General features: G+C 49.2%; 4 protein-coding genes across 4 annotated transcripts; 3 read left to right on the top strand and 1 right to left on the bottom strand.

The window, feature by feature from the left end:
* Positions 1-612: 612 nt before the first annotated feature.
* On the top strand, positions 613-3080 carry ARB_03856 (uncharacterized protein; the record flags this gene model as incomplete). Its single annotated transcript, XM_003009884.1, has 5 exons — positions 613-1035; positions 1074-1251; positions 1401-1520; positions 1577-2188; positions 2296-3080. 5 exons carry the CDS (start codon positions 613-615, stop codon positions 3078-3080), a joined length of 2118 nt encoding a protein of 705 aa, XP_003009930.1.
* Positions 3081-3687: 607 nt separating this feature from the next.
* Positions 3688-8063, bottom strand: ARB_03857 (uncharacterized protein; the record flags this gene model as incomplete). Its single annotated transcript, XM_003009885.1, has 9 exons — positions 3688-4541; positions 4598-4732; positions 4798-6223; positions 6290-6716; positions 6779-7398; positions 7459-7495; positions 7560-7669; positions 7731-7808; positions 7872-8063. The coding sequence occupies 9 exons, from the start codon at positions 8061-8063 to the stop codon at positions 3688-3690; spliced, it is 3879 nt and encodes a 1292-aa protein (XP_003009931.1).
* Positions 8064-9738: 1675 nt separating this feature from the next.
* On the top strand, positions 9739-11316 carry ARB_03858 (uncharacterized protein; the record flags this gene model as incomplete). The annotated part of the gene is made up of 1 exon (XM_003009886.1): positions 9739-11316. The coding sequence occupies one exon, from the start codon at positions 9739-9741 to the stop codon at positions 11314-11316; it is 1578 nt and encodes a 525-aa protein (XP_003009932.1).
* Positions 11317-11948: 632 nt separating this feature from the next.
* On the top strand, positions 11949-13520 carry ARB_03859 (uncharacterized protein; the record flags this gene model as incomplete). Its single annotated transcript, XM_003009887.1, has 5 exons — positions 11949-12236; positions 12339-12534; positions 12592-12858; positions 12921-13333; positions 13401-13520. The coding sequence occupies 5 exons, from the start codon at positions 11949-11951 to the stop codon at positions 13518-13520; spliced, it is 1284 nt and encodes a 427-aa protein (XP_003009933.1).
* Positions 13521-18141: the final 4621 nt, after the last annotated feature.

The following is an 18141-nucleotide window of genomic DNA, read 5'->3' on the forward strand; positions in this document are numbered from 1 at the left end:
GATCCCGCAATAGTACATAAATCTCTCCGTCTATTTTCCAGATATGATCCAACAAGATCGCTTGTTGATACGCGTTTTCGCCAGACATGGTCAAAAAGGGGAGGAAAAGATTGCACTAACCAGATTCGTCTATTTTCTGGAGAAATGGCCCGTGCATTTGGGATCACGTGCTGAGCCTTTTTCAACTTCCCTTCTTCCTCGACGGGTATAAAAGAAGAAGAAGAGGACAAGACGAAAGGACAACACACTGAAGGACGTTGGAGTTGGCAAGGGGCGTTTGCTCAAGCTTGACACGGGTAAACGGGGCGAGCGGCTAACTAGTTAGTCTGGTCGTTAATACGATCGCCTTGAAATAGCCTCATTCAGCCACAGCCACTGCCTATGCGGCTCAGCCCGCCCTCTTTCAGCCTCGCGAAGGAGGAGCCCAAGCGGAGGCTGAAAATGGATGACTCTCTACCCCTCTCCCGTGTTGGCGTTGCTGCCTATAAAACGCGGGAAATCTTGCGGAATGGGTGTGATATTTACTGAATGTCGCAAAACCCCCCATTTTTCCTCATAACAACTCTTCGTTACTCAATTTCTCTGTTCAATTATAACTAACTAGTAGACAATATGGCTACTAGTTCTAGTGATGATGGGTTTGAGATTATCGACGGCAAGCAGATTCCTTTTCGGCCTGCTAGCGCTAGCACGGTCACTATGGAAGAGAATCTGACGCAAGAGCCGATACTGAGCATACACTCCATTCCCAACAAGGATTCTATGATCGTCTCCATCCAGCCTCCTCTCAAGCCAGAGAACGATGTCCCACATGTTCCTTGCGACATCGTTCTTGTGATTGACATTTCTGGGAGTATGAATTCCGCAGCTCCTATACCAACTGGTGAGAGAGGCGGCGAGGACACTGGTCTGAGCATCTTGGACTTGACGAAGCATGCCGCCAAGACAATCATCGAAACACTCAATGAAAAGGACAGGCTTGCAGTGGTTACTTTTTGCACGGAGGTTAATGTAAGGACAATAGAATCTTCTCCAGTAAGTTCAGCTAGTGCTAACTATCTACTTTCATATAGGTTGCTTTTGAGCTTGATTACATGAATAAAGAGAATAAATCAACTGTGTTAAGCGCCATTGACAAGCTGTACGGCAAGAGCTCAACCAACTTATGGCATGGGATAAAAAAAGGCCTCAACGTCCTCACCACGAATCCTGCCCAAGGGAAGATACAGTCACTTCTTGTCTTGACGGATGGTGCGTACCCCTCTCTTTTTACTTTCGTCCTGCTCGCGGAAACTAATTATTCGAATTATTCGCCCCAGGTGCTCCCAACCATATGTGTCCTGCCCAAGGATATGTTCCCAAATTACGCCAGACTCTATTGGACCACTATAGCTTAACAGGAACCTTACCACAGATCCATACATTCGGCTTTGGGTACTACCTCCGCTCATCACTGTTACAGTCCATTGCTGAAATCGGCGGTGGGATCTTCGCTTTTATTCCGGATGCTGGTATGATTGGTATGTATAGCTTGGTCTAGTGAAATTAATAAGAATATAACTAATGATGGACATAGGAACTGTGTTTGTCCATGCTGTTGCAAATTTATATTCAGCATTCACAGCACAGGCAAAACTTATTCTTCAGGAGGATCCTTCGTCAGAGCTAAGTGTGGATTTAGGAAGCAGACCTGGCTTGGAACTAGAGACGCCAGCTGGCAATGGAATATCACTGAGGCTAGGAAGCCTTCAATATGGCCAGTCACGGGATATTATTATCCGTTACAGTAAAGCATCGAAGAACCGCACAGTTAATATACGAGGCAAACTTGTTTATGCCGTTGATGGTGAGACTAAGGAGGTCCAGGTGCATAAGGTGGTCAACATCGATGAGATCTCAGTACCTCAGGCTGTGAGCGACTACCATTACATGCGCTCAAGGCTTTGTACACTTCTAAGGACTTTCCACCCACTTGAGGATACCGCGGAGAACTTCAGTTTCTCCTTGAGGGGCGTCGAAGAAATGCGAACGAAGCTAGAAAGCCTGGCTACTGAAATCAAAGATCTCGGTCACACTGATGATTACAACCGGAGCATTATTGAGGATATCGCTGGTGAATCACCACATGGACAAATAGGCATGGCATTGTCATCCCCAGAGTTCTATCACCGTTGGGGTGGGCACTACCGTAAGCAACACCTAAGTTTCTCAATTATTCTTGACTCTACTAATATTTCCTGAAAGTCCTCTCAATTCTCAATGCACATGTAAACCAAATGTGCAATAGCTTCAAAGACCCAGGCCCATTGATGTACGGCAAGGCTTCTCCCCTGTTCTGTAACTGTCGGACCGAGCTGGACGGAGTGTTTGACAACTTACCACCTCCTAAGCCATCACGGCCGTCATCCTCGGGAGCACCCCACCGTCCAGTACGTATGTCTCAATATAACAGATCCAGCGGGCCGTGCTTTACAGGAAACTGCCATGTCCGAATCTCCAGCAAGGAAAGTGAGCTTATCAACGCTACTATTTCTCTCGAGAATCTTCGTCCCGGTATGTCAGTATGGACTCCACACGGACCGCGGGAAGTTAGGGCTGTCCTGCAGACTAGCGTGAATCACATCGACATCTGCAAAATCGGCACACTCCAGATCACTCCATGGCATCCAATGCGAATTCAAAATGAATGGGAGTTCCCTCTCAATATGACCAAAGAAGGTCTTCAATCCTTTTCAGGAGACATCTATTCAGTGTTACTTGAGCCTGATTCTAACCCTGAGGCGCATGCCATTATGGTAGAGAACCACATCTGTGTCACTCTGGGTCATGGAATTTTGACTGGAAAAGATATACGTGCCCATGAGTTATTTGGTGACTACCAGTTGGTTTCAAGGAAGCTAGAATCGCTTCCAAAACTTCCGAATGGGCTGCTACACAGCATCGGAGTCGAACGGTCGCCTGAGTCAGGTCGCATATGTGGATTCATCGGACGGAACCGCCTTCTCAAAGCCCTTAATGTACCCTGCAAAATTGAGGGAGATCACCAATGTGGTGGAACCTATGTTAAGGTTACTGTTTGATTTAGTGTGGCTCACTGGTGTTAATTAACTAGCTATTTAGTTAGCTGAAGGCTGCTAAGCCGTATTAGGAAATATACTTCATTGGCTATTTGCACCCCCCTTGAGCATTTGAAAACTTTCGACTCTCAAATATAACGGCCATGCAAAGGATTGAAATCGATTTTATTAAAGACTATGAATTATGAAGGTACTGCAAAGGGTCTGATGTATTTATCCATGGGTATCAGAGTTAATCAATCCGCTCTCGGCCCTTCGACAACAGAGTTAATTAACTAGGCAAGGATGCGGCTGAAAGATATCCGGCTTCTTGCAAGGTATATCAGCCACTGTGAAACGATGTAACTAGTTTGCCATGCTTTAGGCTCAAGTTACACCAAGAGCGTAACTAATTGAGATATGGTTCTTGAAAAAGCATAAAAAATATCCTGATTAGCTAGTGAATTTATGTTCTAAATATAACAAATGCGGTTGTCGCTGCAGACCGCTGATGATAAACTACAAAAAAAATGCAAATTTTGAGACATTATAAGTGACATAAATGACGAATTGTGGCTAGAAGGGAGAGGTATATATTTTAGCTCGTCCTTTTTTAGGGCGAACATGGGTATCATGCTTCACGGTCGAGGCTCTGGGCCTTGCACATTTCAAAGTATCGGCCCTTCCGCCTCAATAACTCTTGGTGGGTACCTTGTTCCACAATCTTGCCAGCTTCGAGCACGAAAATTGCATCACAATCTTGGACGGTGCTGAGTCGATGAGCAACGGCAATAGTGGTTCGGCCTCTCTTGGCGTTTTCCAGGGCAGCTTGGACAACACGTTCACTTTCGGTGTCAAGGGCACTGGTGGCTTCATCCAGGAAGAGAAAGTCTGGGTTTCGAAGTAAGGCCCTTGCAGTGGCGAGACGTTGCCTTTGGCCTCCACTGAACGAAAGGCCGCGGGATCCGGCCTCGGTATTGTAACCCTCCGGAAGAGAAATGATGAAGTCATGGATATTTGCATCCTTGCAGGCTTGGTGAATTTCTTCATCGGGAACATCTCGGGTAACACCGAGAAGGATGTTTTCTCGAATTGTACCTTGGTATAGCGTGGTCTCTTGGGACACAAGGCTGGCGGTTTCACGGTATTTGGTCACATCAATATCAGTCAATGGTTTTCCGTTAATAAGGATATCTCCAGAGGTGACGTCGTAGAAACGTTCGAGAAGAGCAATCATAGTCGTCTTTCCACATCCGGATGGGCCTACAAGACCGACATTCTGGCCGTGACGGATTTTTAGGTTAATTTTCCGAAGGACAGGCTGGTCAGGACGAGTGGGATAGCTGAATGATACGTTTCTGAATTCCACGGCCACATCTGAATCCTCCGTAGATGCAGGCTCTTCACCGGTTGAACCATTGATCGGAGCGACCTGTCCTCGAAGATGTATGATATGATTTGCAGCAGCATGAGCTTTGGTAGTATCTGAAATGGGCAAGTCAGTTTATCATCTTCAAATCAGTTCGCAGGAATGAACCTACTCATTGTGAAGCCAAAAATGAATCCAGCAGCCTGTCCGCCAAAAATCACCGCGATGAAAATGACGAAAAACTGCTGTGCATTGTATTCGCCATATGACATCAATCTTCCACCATACCAGAATGCCAGCGCCATAGCTATTAATAATGTCAGTAAATAACAGCAATTAGAGGCGTACTGTACGCAGACAGAGGAGGCTTACCGGCGGTATCAACACTATCCGAGAAGCCGAAGAATATCATCGCAATGGTGGTGTATTTTAGAGACCTAGCCACTGGCTTTTTCAGTCTATCGCCGTAGTTGTTGTATACAGTAGGCTCCAATGTCAAAGATGAAACGGTGCGAATGGAGTTGACGGCCTCAGAGGCAAATCGCGCACTTTCCAAGTATAGTTTGGCGTTCTTATCCTGGGCCTGCATCTCCATCCTCATGCGGATGAAGCCAGCCAGGAAGAGGGGAGGGAGACACCCGAATAGGGAGACAAGCGCTAATCTCCAGCCAGTAACAAGGGCTAGGAGGGAAACAGCGAGAAGGCTGACAATGACGATTAGGATGAGGCCAATGTTGGAGGAGAGAAGGTCCTGCAGGTTCTGAGGGTCAGTTGATAGGCGTGCAGTAAGGCTGCCAGAGGAATTAGCAGGTTTGTCAAAGTATGCGATATCCTGCGAGATCATGGCTTTGAAGTACTCGCTGCGGTAGAACTTTGACGAGCGGAAGGCGGCAACTGTCAAGAAGAATCCGATTGACGCATACGTCAGGAGAATGCAGAGTGCAAGGACGAAGAACATCAATGCCCAGAAATTTCCTTCCTTCTGCCACTGGTCTCTTGGTAGCTGGAATGCAGTCACAATCCTAGAAAAGAGAATGGCTTGGGCTGGGAATGCACCACCACCGACGATGGAGGCAAGGCCTCCTAGCAGGAAGAATAGCCAATGGCGTCGTTGTTCATAGAAAATAATAAGAAGGCATTTGAATAGGGAGAATTTTCGAGCCACATCCTCCGACTCGGCGGCAACTTCATGGGGGACGTTGCTGTGAGTTGATTTGGTAGTTGCATGTTTCTCCAAAATCTCGGTTGGCTGTGCATCAGTTTCCTTATCGGTATCGGAAGAAGAATCGTCACTTGCAAGAGAGAGGCTTTGAGCATTAACCAAACTCCAGTATTGCCCCTTTGTATCTAGGAGCGACTCGTGAGTCCCCTGTTCGATAACTTGACCTTTGTTCATGACAATGATGTTATCCGCCTTCTTGACAGTCGAAAGCTTGTGGGCGATGAGCACTGTTGTTCTGGTCTGAGAAACTCTATCTAGAGCAGCTTGAACAATAGCTTCAGCAGTAGGATCCAGAGCGGAAGTTGCCTCGTCCAGCAATAGGATAGGTGGGTTGGAGATAATGCTACGAGCAATAGCGACTCTCTGTCGTTGACCACCACTGAGAAGACTTCCTCTCTCGCCGACAACAGTATCGTAACCCTTGGGAAATCCTTGGATGAAGTCATCTGCATTAGACTCAATGCAGGCTTGTCTGACGAGCTCTCTCCTCTTCTCCTCGTCCATCTGGGCTATTTCATCAGGCGGCAGTCCATAGAGCACATTAGTGTAGATAGTGTCATTGAATAATACTGGTTCCTATATCGATATTAGTATCTTAAATTAACTTGCGGTTTTATTTTTGAAGGGAGAAGGGAGGCATACCTGTTGAACCAGGCCAATCTGGCGTCTAAGCCACCCAACGTTCAGATCCTTAATGTCTACGCCATCCAAAGTGATAGAACCACTGGCGGGATCATACCACCTCTCGAGGAGTCCAATGATTGTGCTCTTACCACTGCCGCTAGCTCCAACAAGAGCAGTGACCTTACGAGCGGGTATCTTCAAATTGACTCCATCTAGGACCCTTATGGTAGGTCGGGCAGGATATGAGAAAACTGCGTTAGAGAGTTCCAGGTCACCTTTGACACTGCTGGGCTTCAGGCCCTCGGTGCTGAGTGAATCAATTTCTGGCACCCTGTTAATCATGTTGAGAACATCGTTGGCAGCAGCACCGGCCTTAGTGAACTCTCCTAGCGTAGGTGCAATCATGGTGAGAGATGAAGTGCCGATTACAATAGAAAATAAGACCCTACCACATCATTTAATATCAAAACGTATAGGAAGAAAACAGATAGATATGGGGTGGCATACGTGAGAATATCTCCTCCACTTCCGATCTTTCCCTGGAGCAAAAGCTTGATACCGTACCAAAAGGCCAAGGCATAGGCACAGTACATGATGAAGAATTCCGAGCTGTACTGTACGCCGAGAACAGGCCCTTTCTTGACGCCGAACCCTTTGGCAGCCTCAAGATGATTATCATATTTCTTGCTTAGACGGTCTCCAGCACCAAAGGCAACAACAACACGGATGCTGCCTAGTGTTTCTTCGACGAGACCTCCAGCCTTGGAATATATGTCAAGTATTTTTGCTTCAAGTTTAGCGTCTAGGGCAACAGTAATGCCAACTAGCGTGACAGCAGTGGGTATTGAGGTGGCCACGGGAAGTGTCAGCCTCCAGCTCTGGGTAAAGGCAACGACAAAGGCGGCTATCAGCATGGCAACACCCTGGCAGCAGGTGCCTACTTTATCAGACATGCCTGTCTGGATGAGGTTTGCGTTATTCGAGATACGAGTTGCAACAGAGCCTGGCGTATAGGTGTCAAAGTAGGCCATCTCCTGGCGGAGAATGGCGCGGATATACTGCAGACGCAGCTTCCGGACGCATCTTATGGCAGTGATATTGAAGCATATGGTATGTATGTAGACGAGCTAGTTTTGTGGATATCAGCAGCGCCCCTTGGATGAGACTTGAGAAGAAGGAATACTTACAGCAAACTTTCCGATGAAGAGATAAACAAACCAGAGCCTAATTTGAATATGTTAAAATACGTTCTCTGGTACCACAATGCAAAGAAATAGCCTCTACTCACGCATTCTTTGATATCTGGGCCCTGAAGTCGTCTCCGGAGATCTTGCCAACGCCAAAGTCATTGAAGATATTGACAAACTTGCCAAAGATGATAGTCATAAGAGGCAAAGCCTACGACAGGGTCAGCCAGTGTCTTTAACAGTAGCTAATAACGTAGACGTTGGAAACTTACAGTGCCTGATGCCACGGCAGCGAAGAAGCCACAGATACGAAGAACCACATCTATCGGCTCACACCAAGCCCATAATTTCTAGATATGATTTTTAGCTGCTGCTGGCATAGTTGTATATCAATTGGCAGCGGAGATACTCACCACGTAGGCACTGAAGCCCTGCTGGGGAGCTTCCTGCTTCTGCTGCTCTGCGTCTGGGACGTCGACTATGCCGTCTGTCTCTTTCTTGGGAGCTTCTTCGCCGAGCGAGCCAGCTTCAGTCGGCGCCCTTGTATCCAGGCCACCTTCGCCGTCCCGCAGGACTGCCATGACCGGCTTTGGCTCCTCAGTCATGATCCTCTCTCTCTCTCTCTGTCTGTCTGTCTGTCTCTCTCTGGGTGTTTTTTTGTGTGTGTACGTGTGTACGTGTGCGGTGGATATGCTGGACGCTGGATTTAGCTAGCTATCAGAGCGGAGGCCGTTGGTTTCTAAATCTAGTTAAATGTCTGTCTCCATCGACAACGACGACGACGACGACAGCAGCAACAACGGACCAGCAGCCGGCTTCTGATATAAATAAATAAATATATAAGTGAGAGACACGGACACGAAGCTTCGGCAGCCAGCGTTCAGCGTCAGAAGAAACGAGATGCCAATAAATCGCCCAGTCGGAGGCTGCCTGGTGTGCAGCCAATTGGCGTCTCTTTATACTCCCTTCTCCCTGTCTCTGTTTTTGACTGCAGGACTCTTGACTGCGTCTCGACCTGGGCTGACCAAGACCAAGGGCTCGTATAGTTATAGTTGGCAACGGCGAAACGATGCGCGAGGCCTCCGAGCCAAACGTCGAGAACAGCAGCAAAGCGGCCAACTTGGCGGACAACCAGGAACCATGAACGCAGGGCTATGGCGGACGCCGCGGGCGCCGGGGGGCTTCGCCAAGTGAGGGCTCCAGTTGGGACGGAATGCAAATAGACGTCCAGCTGGGCAGGATGACATCGTGCTGGCCTTCGTCTGCCTCACCGTGGTCGTTATCCTTTGCGCTTTTCTCACCTGGGCTGGCCACGCGAGCTATCGGGCCTCGCAGTGGCGGTTGGGACGGTTAGACCTCGCAGGATCGGGGGCAAGATGGGATGGGATAGGAGGCGGGGGGGCCACAAGGACATCATCCATCTTGTCCCTCTGTCAGTCAGTCCGGCACGTCATGCTGGTGCGCGCACATGTTGGAGATGCCCAGTCAAAGAAGGCTGAGTATAGTCCTCCATCCCTGGGGGTTCTGTTATTAAATCCTCCCAAGCCCAGGGAAAAATCCATCCGGCCGCATCTTCCCCAGATCCGTGAGACTTGCCGCCCATCCCGTACCACCAAGGTTGTCTGTCTGCCCGTCTGCCAGCCAGCCTCTCTGGACAACGAGCAGAAGGAGTCAGGTTAAGCTACGAACTACAGATGGAAGACGTGAGATTGAGGCTGTCAAGTGTTGAACGCCTCCGAATGCGCCAAGTGTCCAGGATGGCTTTGATGCTGTGCAACCCGTCGTTGCTTTTTGCGCCAGATATATTTAGGGTCGAAGATCATGGCCGGCCGTGCTGCTGGGCGTGAAGAATAACGAATATAACTAAGTAATACAGACAGCCGGGACAGCGTTGGCCGGCGTGGAGTCTATCTGGCAGGATGACGGAGACGGAGATTGATCCGATAACTCTGTGAGAAAAATCTGGCCTGTTACGCATGTGCGACATTCTATACCGAGTAGAAGCAGAAGAGAAGGCGTCTTCGATCCTCCGATGGGCGTTTTTAAACTGCGTCCTGAGGCTGACCAGGCTGCTGTACTATTTGCGCACTATCGTAAATCCTGCGTCACTGCGCCAGAATTGTCTGCAACGGTGATCAGCCGCTTCTCTTTTCCCCATCGCAGACCGCATCTTCTGCCCAAGAGAGCCTAATAGATGAAGAACGCAGACAAGAAGAGAGGAGTCGAGAAACAAGAAGAACAAGCAGAGTGTTGTCTGACGTCCATTGGCCTCTGACTGGCATGTCTGGCTCCCGCGACTCCTGCGACAGCGACGCCTTCATCCTCGACGATTTCGACTACCTCGGTGACGGCGACGGCGACGGCGAGCGCGCGCGCGGCGGCTACCAACGAACCAACCGGTCACGATACAGCTACAGCTACAGCTACAGCTACCTGTTGGATCGCTCGACGGCCTGGTCGTCTCGAATATTGCGGCTGCTGCCCCCGCGATGGCGCCGGAAGTTTGCCGCCAGGCGACACAGCAAGCCGGCCTCCCGGCTGTCACCGTCAGGCACATATAGGAGGACCCTGCGATGGCTGGTGACGGCCAGCCTCTGTCTGACAGCTGCGGTGGCACTCCTCTGGCCTTCCTACACCCACCGGCCGGCACACTATAACGAGCTGAAGCGTCTTGCAGCCGGCAGTGAGACCCCCGGGCGAGGGAACCCGCGCAACGAAAAGGTCTTCATCACCGCCAACATATATGACCCAGACGGCAGCCTAGCACAGAGCCAATGGAGCAGGAGTATCCTGCAGCTGATAGACCTCCTGGGACCGGAGAATTCGTATCTCAGCATCTATGAGAACGACATGAACGAACAGGCACGGGGTGCGTTGCAGAGGATGGCAGACGAGACTCCGTGTAACCACTCCATGGTCACAGAGGAGCATCTCGACACGGCTGGGCTGCTACACATCACCCTGCCTGACGGGTCCAGGAGACTGAAGCGCATCTCCTTCCTGGCTGAAGTACGCAATCGTGCTCTGCGGCCAATCAATCAGGCTGGCATGCCGAGGTTTGACAAGATCCTCTACGTGAACGACGTCTTCTTCGATCCCGTCGATGCCCTCCAGCTGCTCCTTTCGACAAATCTGGCCGAGGACGGTGGTGCCACCCGCTACCGGGCTGCCTGTGCAGTCGACTTTATCAACCCGTTCAAATTCTACGATACTTTTGCCTCGCGGGACCTGGAAGGATACTCTATGGGATTGCCGTTCTTCCCTTGGTTCACCACTGCGGGATACGGGCAGAGCAGACGAGACGTCCTCAGCCAAAGCGATGCTGTCCGTGTTCGCAGCTGCTGGGGAGGCATGGTTGCATTTGATGCAAAATATTTCCAGCACCAGCACCAGCAACATAACACAACTCGATTCCGTGCTGAACCAGACCTCCTCTGGGAAGCATCCGAGTGTTGTCTTGTACATGCTGATATCCAGGACCCGCCCTCCACTGGCGGAGAGCCCTCTGCTGATACAGGGATATACGTGAATCCCTATATCCGCGTTGCCTACTCCCCCTTTACCCTCTCCTGGCTAGGCGTTACCCGGCGGTTCGAGCGGCTCTTCTCGCTGCCGCATGACATCATCAACCGCCTGGTAGGTATGCCATGGCACAACCCTCGCCGGACCGAGAAACCAGGCGATCTCATCGAAGAGCGCGCCTGGGTAGAAAATGAAAGGGGGGAAGGCTCCTATCAGACCATCACCCGCGCTGCCGGCACGGGAGGCTTCTGCGGTAACCGAGCTCTCCAGGTAATGAAGCCGCATCCCCAACCGGGCGAGAAGACGTGGGAACTCATATCCCCTGACATGTTTTGATATTCCATCCTTGATGAACTGGTCTCTTCTTTGCCCCCTTGTTTTTGTATTGTATTTCTACATATCAGCCCGGAGTTGGAGGTTGGTCAAAAATATCCATTTCAACTGCTTTTTTCTTATAATAATAATAATATGATTATGATACCATAACTGACATGCCTATCTGTCTCTCTCTTTATTCATATTTCTCTTGTAAATATGAAGCTTCTAGCCATATACCCCCTTACATCCATTGCCCCTTGTATGGATATCAGGCCTTGCCATATCCTCCACCTTTCCTTCACTGCTGTAGGCTCTTCCAACGGCACTTCCCGTTAAATCTGCATTCACTACCGCTGCCTCAGATAGAACTTTCTTGCAGGCTATAAAAGCCTTCTCCCTTGCGGTCTCTGATGGCCTTCTTCCTGTCCTCTTCTCCTACCTGGCCCCCTGATCCGCCGCCTAACCTGCAACACTCCCTAAGTGCTTAGTCGTACCCTTTTGGTCCTATATCTTTTCCATCCTCTTGTCCTTTTCTTCCTCTTCTCTTCTTCTTATCAATCCTCTCCATCATCTTCTTTGGCATCTTGACTTCTATCTTTCGTCAGTGACCTGATATCTCTGCATCTCGAGACAACCTGGACACATCCACCATGGCGGGCGGTGACTCTAAAGACTCCCACATTGTCAGAGCCAACAAGAGAATTCAGGAATACCATGATGAAGGTGAGAGAATCAATGAGGCTGTGAAGGTGGGCAGAGTCATCTTTGATACCTTCAACCAGATCAGTGAGAGAAGTGGTGGCCTAGAGAAGAGCATCTGGGCCTCTGACAACCATATCTGCTCCTTGGACCAGCCTGTCCTCCAGCAAGGCAAAAACAAGCCAAAGCCACCAAAGGACCAGGACACCCAGAGCAGCAAAGAGAAGAAGCCACAGCAGGTGAGTTATTACTATCCTATCTGCTTCTGTTCCTGCTTCTATTTCTACTCTGCTCTGCTTTGCTTCTCCCTATCTAGATGAGCCTGGCTGACCTACTTCTAGCAGAGCCCCCCGGAGCAAAAGAGCAACAAACAGGAACCAAAGACCACTACCAGCAAGCCGAAGATGGAGAATACTAAGCCTGCTATCAATTTTGATGACACCGAGGCCTTCATGGGAGCCCTCGAGAAGATTCGTCGCGGTGGCAGTGTCTTGAAGGCTGGTCAGGGTCGCGTCACTAAACCTGCTCCCATCGAAGGTAAGCCATTGCCTGCCTATCCTATATTACACAATAGCTAACGTGTTTCCTCTGTAGCAGAAGACAAGGAGAACTACAATCCTGGCCCCTCTCCCGTTAAGGAACCTGCTGTTGAAGAGGCCAAATACCCGCCAGCTGAGGAGAGTGGCATCGTTACTCCGGAAGAAGTTCCTGAAGAGACTCCCGGAAAGGCCTCTGATGTTGCCGTTGAAGAGTCCATTGCCAGTGACTCCGTTCAAGCTTCTATTTCTGCAGAAGAGGAGGATCGTGAGAATTTAGTCACTTTCAAGACCTGGGGCAGTCCAGCTCCGCGTGCTGCTAGCAGTAAGCCTATATCAACGCGTCTCTCAACATATCCATCCATCTACTAACATGTTTCCACATAGATGCTGCACCACGTCGTATCATCTTGACTAATATTCCAGTCTGCCTCCGTAGTCAGTCTCGCATCCTTGCTCTCATCCACGGAGGCAAGATCGAGTCTGTCTCTGTTCACCCAGCCAGCCAGTCTGCTGAAATCCGCTTCTGCTCTGCGACTGACTGCAAGACCTTCTATGACAAGTACCCAAATGGTATTGACTTCGACTACAACGGCAGTCGTGGGACTGTTTTCGTGGACATCGGCAAGGAGGTCGACATTATTAGCTCTCGTCTTGTCGAATGCTTGGACATCGGTGCAACTCGCATCGTTCGTGCAGTTGGGGCTCCTCTCAATGTCAGCATTGCTCAGCTGGTTGAGATAATTGATACCAGAAAGTGGCACCTTGAGAAGATCATCGATTCCTATGAGGCATCAACCGTAAGTTTCAAAGCCCCTCTAAATAGAAAATTTGGTAGTCGTGATATTAACTTAACTACTGAATCAGAAAATTCGCAGTGTCGTGTTCAGATTCTGCTCCATTGATGCTGCTGTACGCTTCCGTTCATGCCTCATTCGCATGGATGACTGGGACCAGGCCAATATTCAGTTCGGGCCTGACCCGTAAGTTGAACACCCAACCCCCTATATCAAGACTAGTAGTCTAACATGTCCTATTCTCCTCATTAGATGCGAACTTGCCACTGGCACTCACTGGGACTAGAGGCATGCATCCCTCATCTGCCTCATCATCCGCACTTTCGTGCTCTTTTGCTTTTGCCAGGATCTGCTTCAATGAAACTTTTTCTACCAGGACTCAGTGTCTACAAATGACTACGCACAGGGACAGGGGCCGTCTTTCTGGGATCCTTTTCTTTTTTTTCCTTTGGTTTTTGCTATCAGAATGTCAGATCATGGCCTCCGGGCTCAAATATGTAGCTAGTCAAACTTCAAGGCGTAGTAACATCTGGTCAATTGACATCGAAAGTATTTCCCTCATTCTTCCGGATGGCAAGCAATTCTCTGCTCGTCTCAACCATCACATATAACCCACTCACATAATGCTTTAATTGGTGCAGCTGTAGGTAAGGGGGAAAGGGGTCCCTCTCCCAGTAGTATCCTCCCCGTTCATAATTCGACATATGAAGGCACAGCAATCGGACTGTGCATTGTTATATTGGTATATATTGTCCCATCCCTGGCCTTGCGATTCCAATTTCATTATAGGCTGGTATCTGGTCTTTTCAAGTGCAATCTCTTTGATCATTGGCTTCGTAGTCGGCGTTCGCTGGTGCCCTGGTTAGGTGCTTCAGGGATTGCAGAGCTGAGTCCGCGTCCGCCAGGCCGAGTATGCCGGGGGTGGTGTGTGTGGTAAATTGCATATGAGAGGAAGAGAAGAGGGAGGAAAAAGAAAAGGAGACAAACCTGCATGGGAACGCCCTTTGGTAGACTGAACCTGATTGATTGATTGATTGCAGGGCTCCAGATGCAGGCAGAAGGAGTCAGATGTATGTAAAACTATACTACCGCTGGCCGAGGTCTGCCCCATACCAGTCAAAATCCAACAAGTCCAGGAGCCAAAGTGTTATCTTGCCTCCCGCGTTTATTTCTAGACCGACACTTGCCCTTTAAAAGCGTTCTGTAGGCATATGTTAATATGATTTACTTCACCAACTGCCTATAAGAGATGAAGGTCCCGTATTCCTCGGTTTCAACTACATACGGCTTGTCTCCCCCTTTACCTTCTAACTACCGCTCATTTTCCCCCCATGCAAGTGTAATATATGGATATGCGCGGTTGACTCACCTGTTCACAGTCATGTAACCCCAAGCTCTGAAGTCAGCCGTCAGGAAAGGTCAACAGGTTTCGTTGCAGAGGCTGCGCATAAACGGATTGAGGAACAGCCCCGAAAAGGACGTTGATTGACTGGCCAAATCGTCCAGGCGCCATAACTAGATGAAAAAGCAAACAGTCGGGAAGACAGAAATATTCCGTCTGTATCAAAGCAGTTACCTAATTTAGCGCCGGGCAATGCATCATTGTCACGGACGCCGCCGGCATGACGGGTCCTCTGAGACAGTTAAGATATCGAGCAGCAGAAACGGCAACTGAGGAACTGGAACGGAGCAAGGGATGTAAATATACCAACGAACAAGGTGACGAGACGGCATGTTGGCTTTTTCTCATTTGTGGAAACTCCGCGCTGCGTCTGGGCTATGGATAGGGGGGTCTGTGTGGCAATGTGCGTGCGGAGTTATGCAGCTGTATCTTAACCTTTATACAGGTAACTTCTGGAGATTGATTCAATTCGACCAGCTGAAATGGTGATGCATGGTCCTTTTTCGGTGCGTACCAACAGGGCAGCTGGGTAGAGACATGGCCGTGCCGATGTATATGCTGACTTATGAACATCGACACCGCATCTATATCAGGGCACTGTAGCACTGCACCCTCCACATCCGCCATATCAATACGTGGCATAGCTTCTGTCCAGAAAAGGGGTGGCAGTGGACGATAGACATGATGCTGTTAAGCGGCGTAGCAAAAGTCTAAAACAATGGCATGAAGAATCAATGGTCAATCAACCCCATGCAAAAAAAAAAGAAAGAAAAAAAAAAGAAAAAAAATAAAATAAATAAAGAGAAACTGATGCATCGAGACGCGGAGAGAGGGAGACAGAGCAGCCAAGCGGCACCGCATGTTTCACGCTCCCATGTCCTGCGAAGAATGCCATGGGGCTGAGATTAGCTTGCATGGGTGACGCCGGGGATTGGGCCGCAATAATGGCAAGCGCTTGGATTCATGTAGGAGTGTGTGCGTATAAATGCCTGTGGACAATGCTTCCCAAGGCAAGGCTGGCGCGTGGAGCGTGGCTGTAGTTATGTATTGTAAATGTAAATTTAAAGAGATAAAACGAGGCTTATTTCCAGCCGGCCGCTTTCTTTCCTTCTTTCGCATGATATTTCACTTGAACTGTGTCGGGTCTTGAGTTCGTTAAACGCGGTGCAACATGTAAACTGTTAGTATATGCATGTGGAAAAGCGCCACGGACTGGTTTCTTCCTGTTATCCTGTTGTTGACTGGTATAGATGGTCAAGTTATCTCGGAGCTACCGGCAATCTGCTGATAACAATCTGTTTCCCCCATGTCGTAAGTGGTACGCCGCAACTTCAATACCGCAATATGCACTCCCCAGGTCTGTCCGGCTCTGCCTATCAGATGGAGCTCTTCAAGCCAACTAGAAGGGAGCCTTGAAGGGGCGAAAGGAAGAATGCGGGGCCTAGAGGTGCAACAACGCTTTTCCTCAGCCATTTGGGCAGGCTTCTAGTTGGAGGACACCGACCCACAGGCCTCACGAAACAGCCAGAAGACAGGATACTGAAGGGACATGTAGGGTAGTCTTGCAGTGGGCATAAGCCCCATGGGGGGGGGGGGGGGCCTTTCTCCTGAGCACCAAGGAAATCTCGCGGAAAGGCAAGAAGAGCCTCCTCCCCTGGAAATGTGGTAGTATTTTATGCGCCTGAGGTAGTAATCTGCATTGGCTGGCAGGGATACAGGGTAGGGATACATAGTTAACCAATCCAAATCTAAATGACATCCGTTTCCACACCGAAGTACCGTATCCGATACCTGATACCCTGGACAAAAGCGTTGCATCTGGAGAAGTTCAAATCGAGGGAGAAGCTCCAGGCTTGACATTCCCTTGGCCAACATGATGGCTATCCAAGTATAAATCTAACGGGACATTCAGTAAGTACCCTCGATTATAAAGGGGAAGAGGGGGCAAGGGAGAATGACAGAGAGCACTGGGTAAAATATGAAATCCAACCACAGGGGAGAGCAGTCGACAGACACGAGCATCGAGCTGTTTAAACCCTGAAATAGAGTTCAAAAGAGTCACCGAGGCATGCAAGAACGTAGCGATGGTGTTTAAAAACTGTTGACCGTAGTACGTTGAATGCAGCGTGCATAGCAGGGAATCAGCCCACAGGTGACAAGGTGAAGCGAGAGAAAGACACAAGCCAGAAGGTCATAACGAGGGATCAAAACACGCGGAACAATTCCCTGAGATCAGCGATTGCAATCCTTTGCAGTGCAGTGCAGTTTTGGGGCCTTCATTGGTTCAGCGCAGGGGTTGAATAACAGGGGACATCCGCAGGCATGTGAGAAAACGCATAGATTTCCATGACTTGTAGCAGACTGATATAACCTAAGCGGTTATGTGGACCTATTGCAGGAAACTCTCTAGCATTCAAGCTGGCTGGAACGGCCCTAGAGTTACTCTACCTACTACTAACTCTTGAGGGCGAATAATCTTCACAGCTTGCAGGCAACTGTGTCGACCCGCATACGTAGGTTGATCAGCTGGCACACCCTTTTCAATCGATGTCATAGGCTCATGCACGGAAAATTAAGAATAAAAAAAAAAAAAAGGCAGAGCCTTCCGTGTCCTGAACTTTGGCAGTTGTATTTCCAAGAAATACCTGCCGTGAAGCCCGTACGAATGGCCTAACATGCTATACGGGGCTTGTTTTTGTGATGCAGCTTGGCTTTTGAGGCTGTTAAAAATCAGTAATGATGTATTAGCCAACGTCATTCTAGAACGGAATGGGCGGTTTCTGGTGTGACTTTGTATGCAACCACTCAGTCTGTGCATTGGATAACAGGCGCGGGAGGAAGGCAAGCGGGCTTGGGCCTTCATCCCAAGCCGCTGATCCAGACTTTGATCACCAACTGGCCCGGTAATTTCCAGTGCTATATTTTCTCAGAAAACACAAGAGGGCAAGGTGAAGAATCGGAGGGATCCCATTGCATGGAGGAGGTTAATAATAGTCAAGCCGTTACGCGGCCTTCACGGCCAGGCCGTCTGCAGGGATTCAGAGAGGAGAGGAAACCTCGTCAGAAAGGGGAGAGAAGAGGCGTTCGAATTAAAACAATAAGCAGTGGCAAAGAAAGACGGAGAGAATGCGAATTAAGTATGGTTGACTGATTGCACGGCCTTCCACAACTCCTCACTAAAGGCAAGGTAGACCTGTTATGGCCTTGAGCGGTTGTTGCCTGGATGAACCTGGCTAACCCTCTACCTTTTGCTCTTTGCTTCATTTATATTCTCTTTTCCCTTTCGGTTCGGCCGATGGCGCCGACTTCCAGGGTCTTCCGTTCTACTCTTCCGCACGCCCTTCGCGAACAGAGTCGACATCGATTTATCTCAAACATATTTGCATCAAGGATAGTCTGGTTTCCCAGG

The sequence above is a fragment of the Trichophyton benhamiae genome (genome assembly GCF_000151125.1).
Source record: "Trichophyton benhamiae CBS 112371 chromosome Unknown contig00346.0, whole genome shotgun sequence".
NCBI lineage: Eukaryota > Fungi > Ascomycota > Eurotiomycetes > Onygenales > Arthrodermataceae > Trichophyton > Trichophyton benhamiae.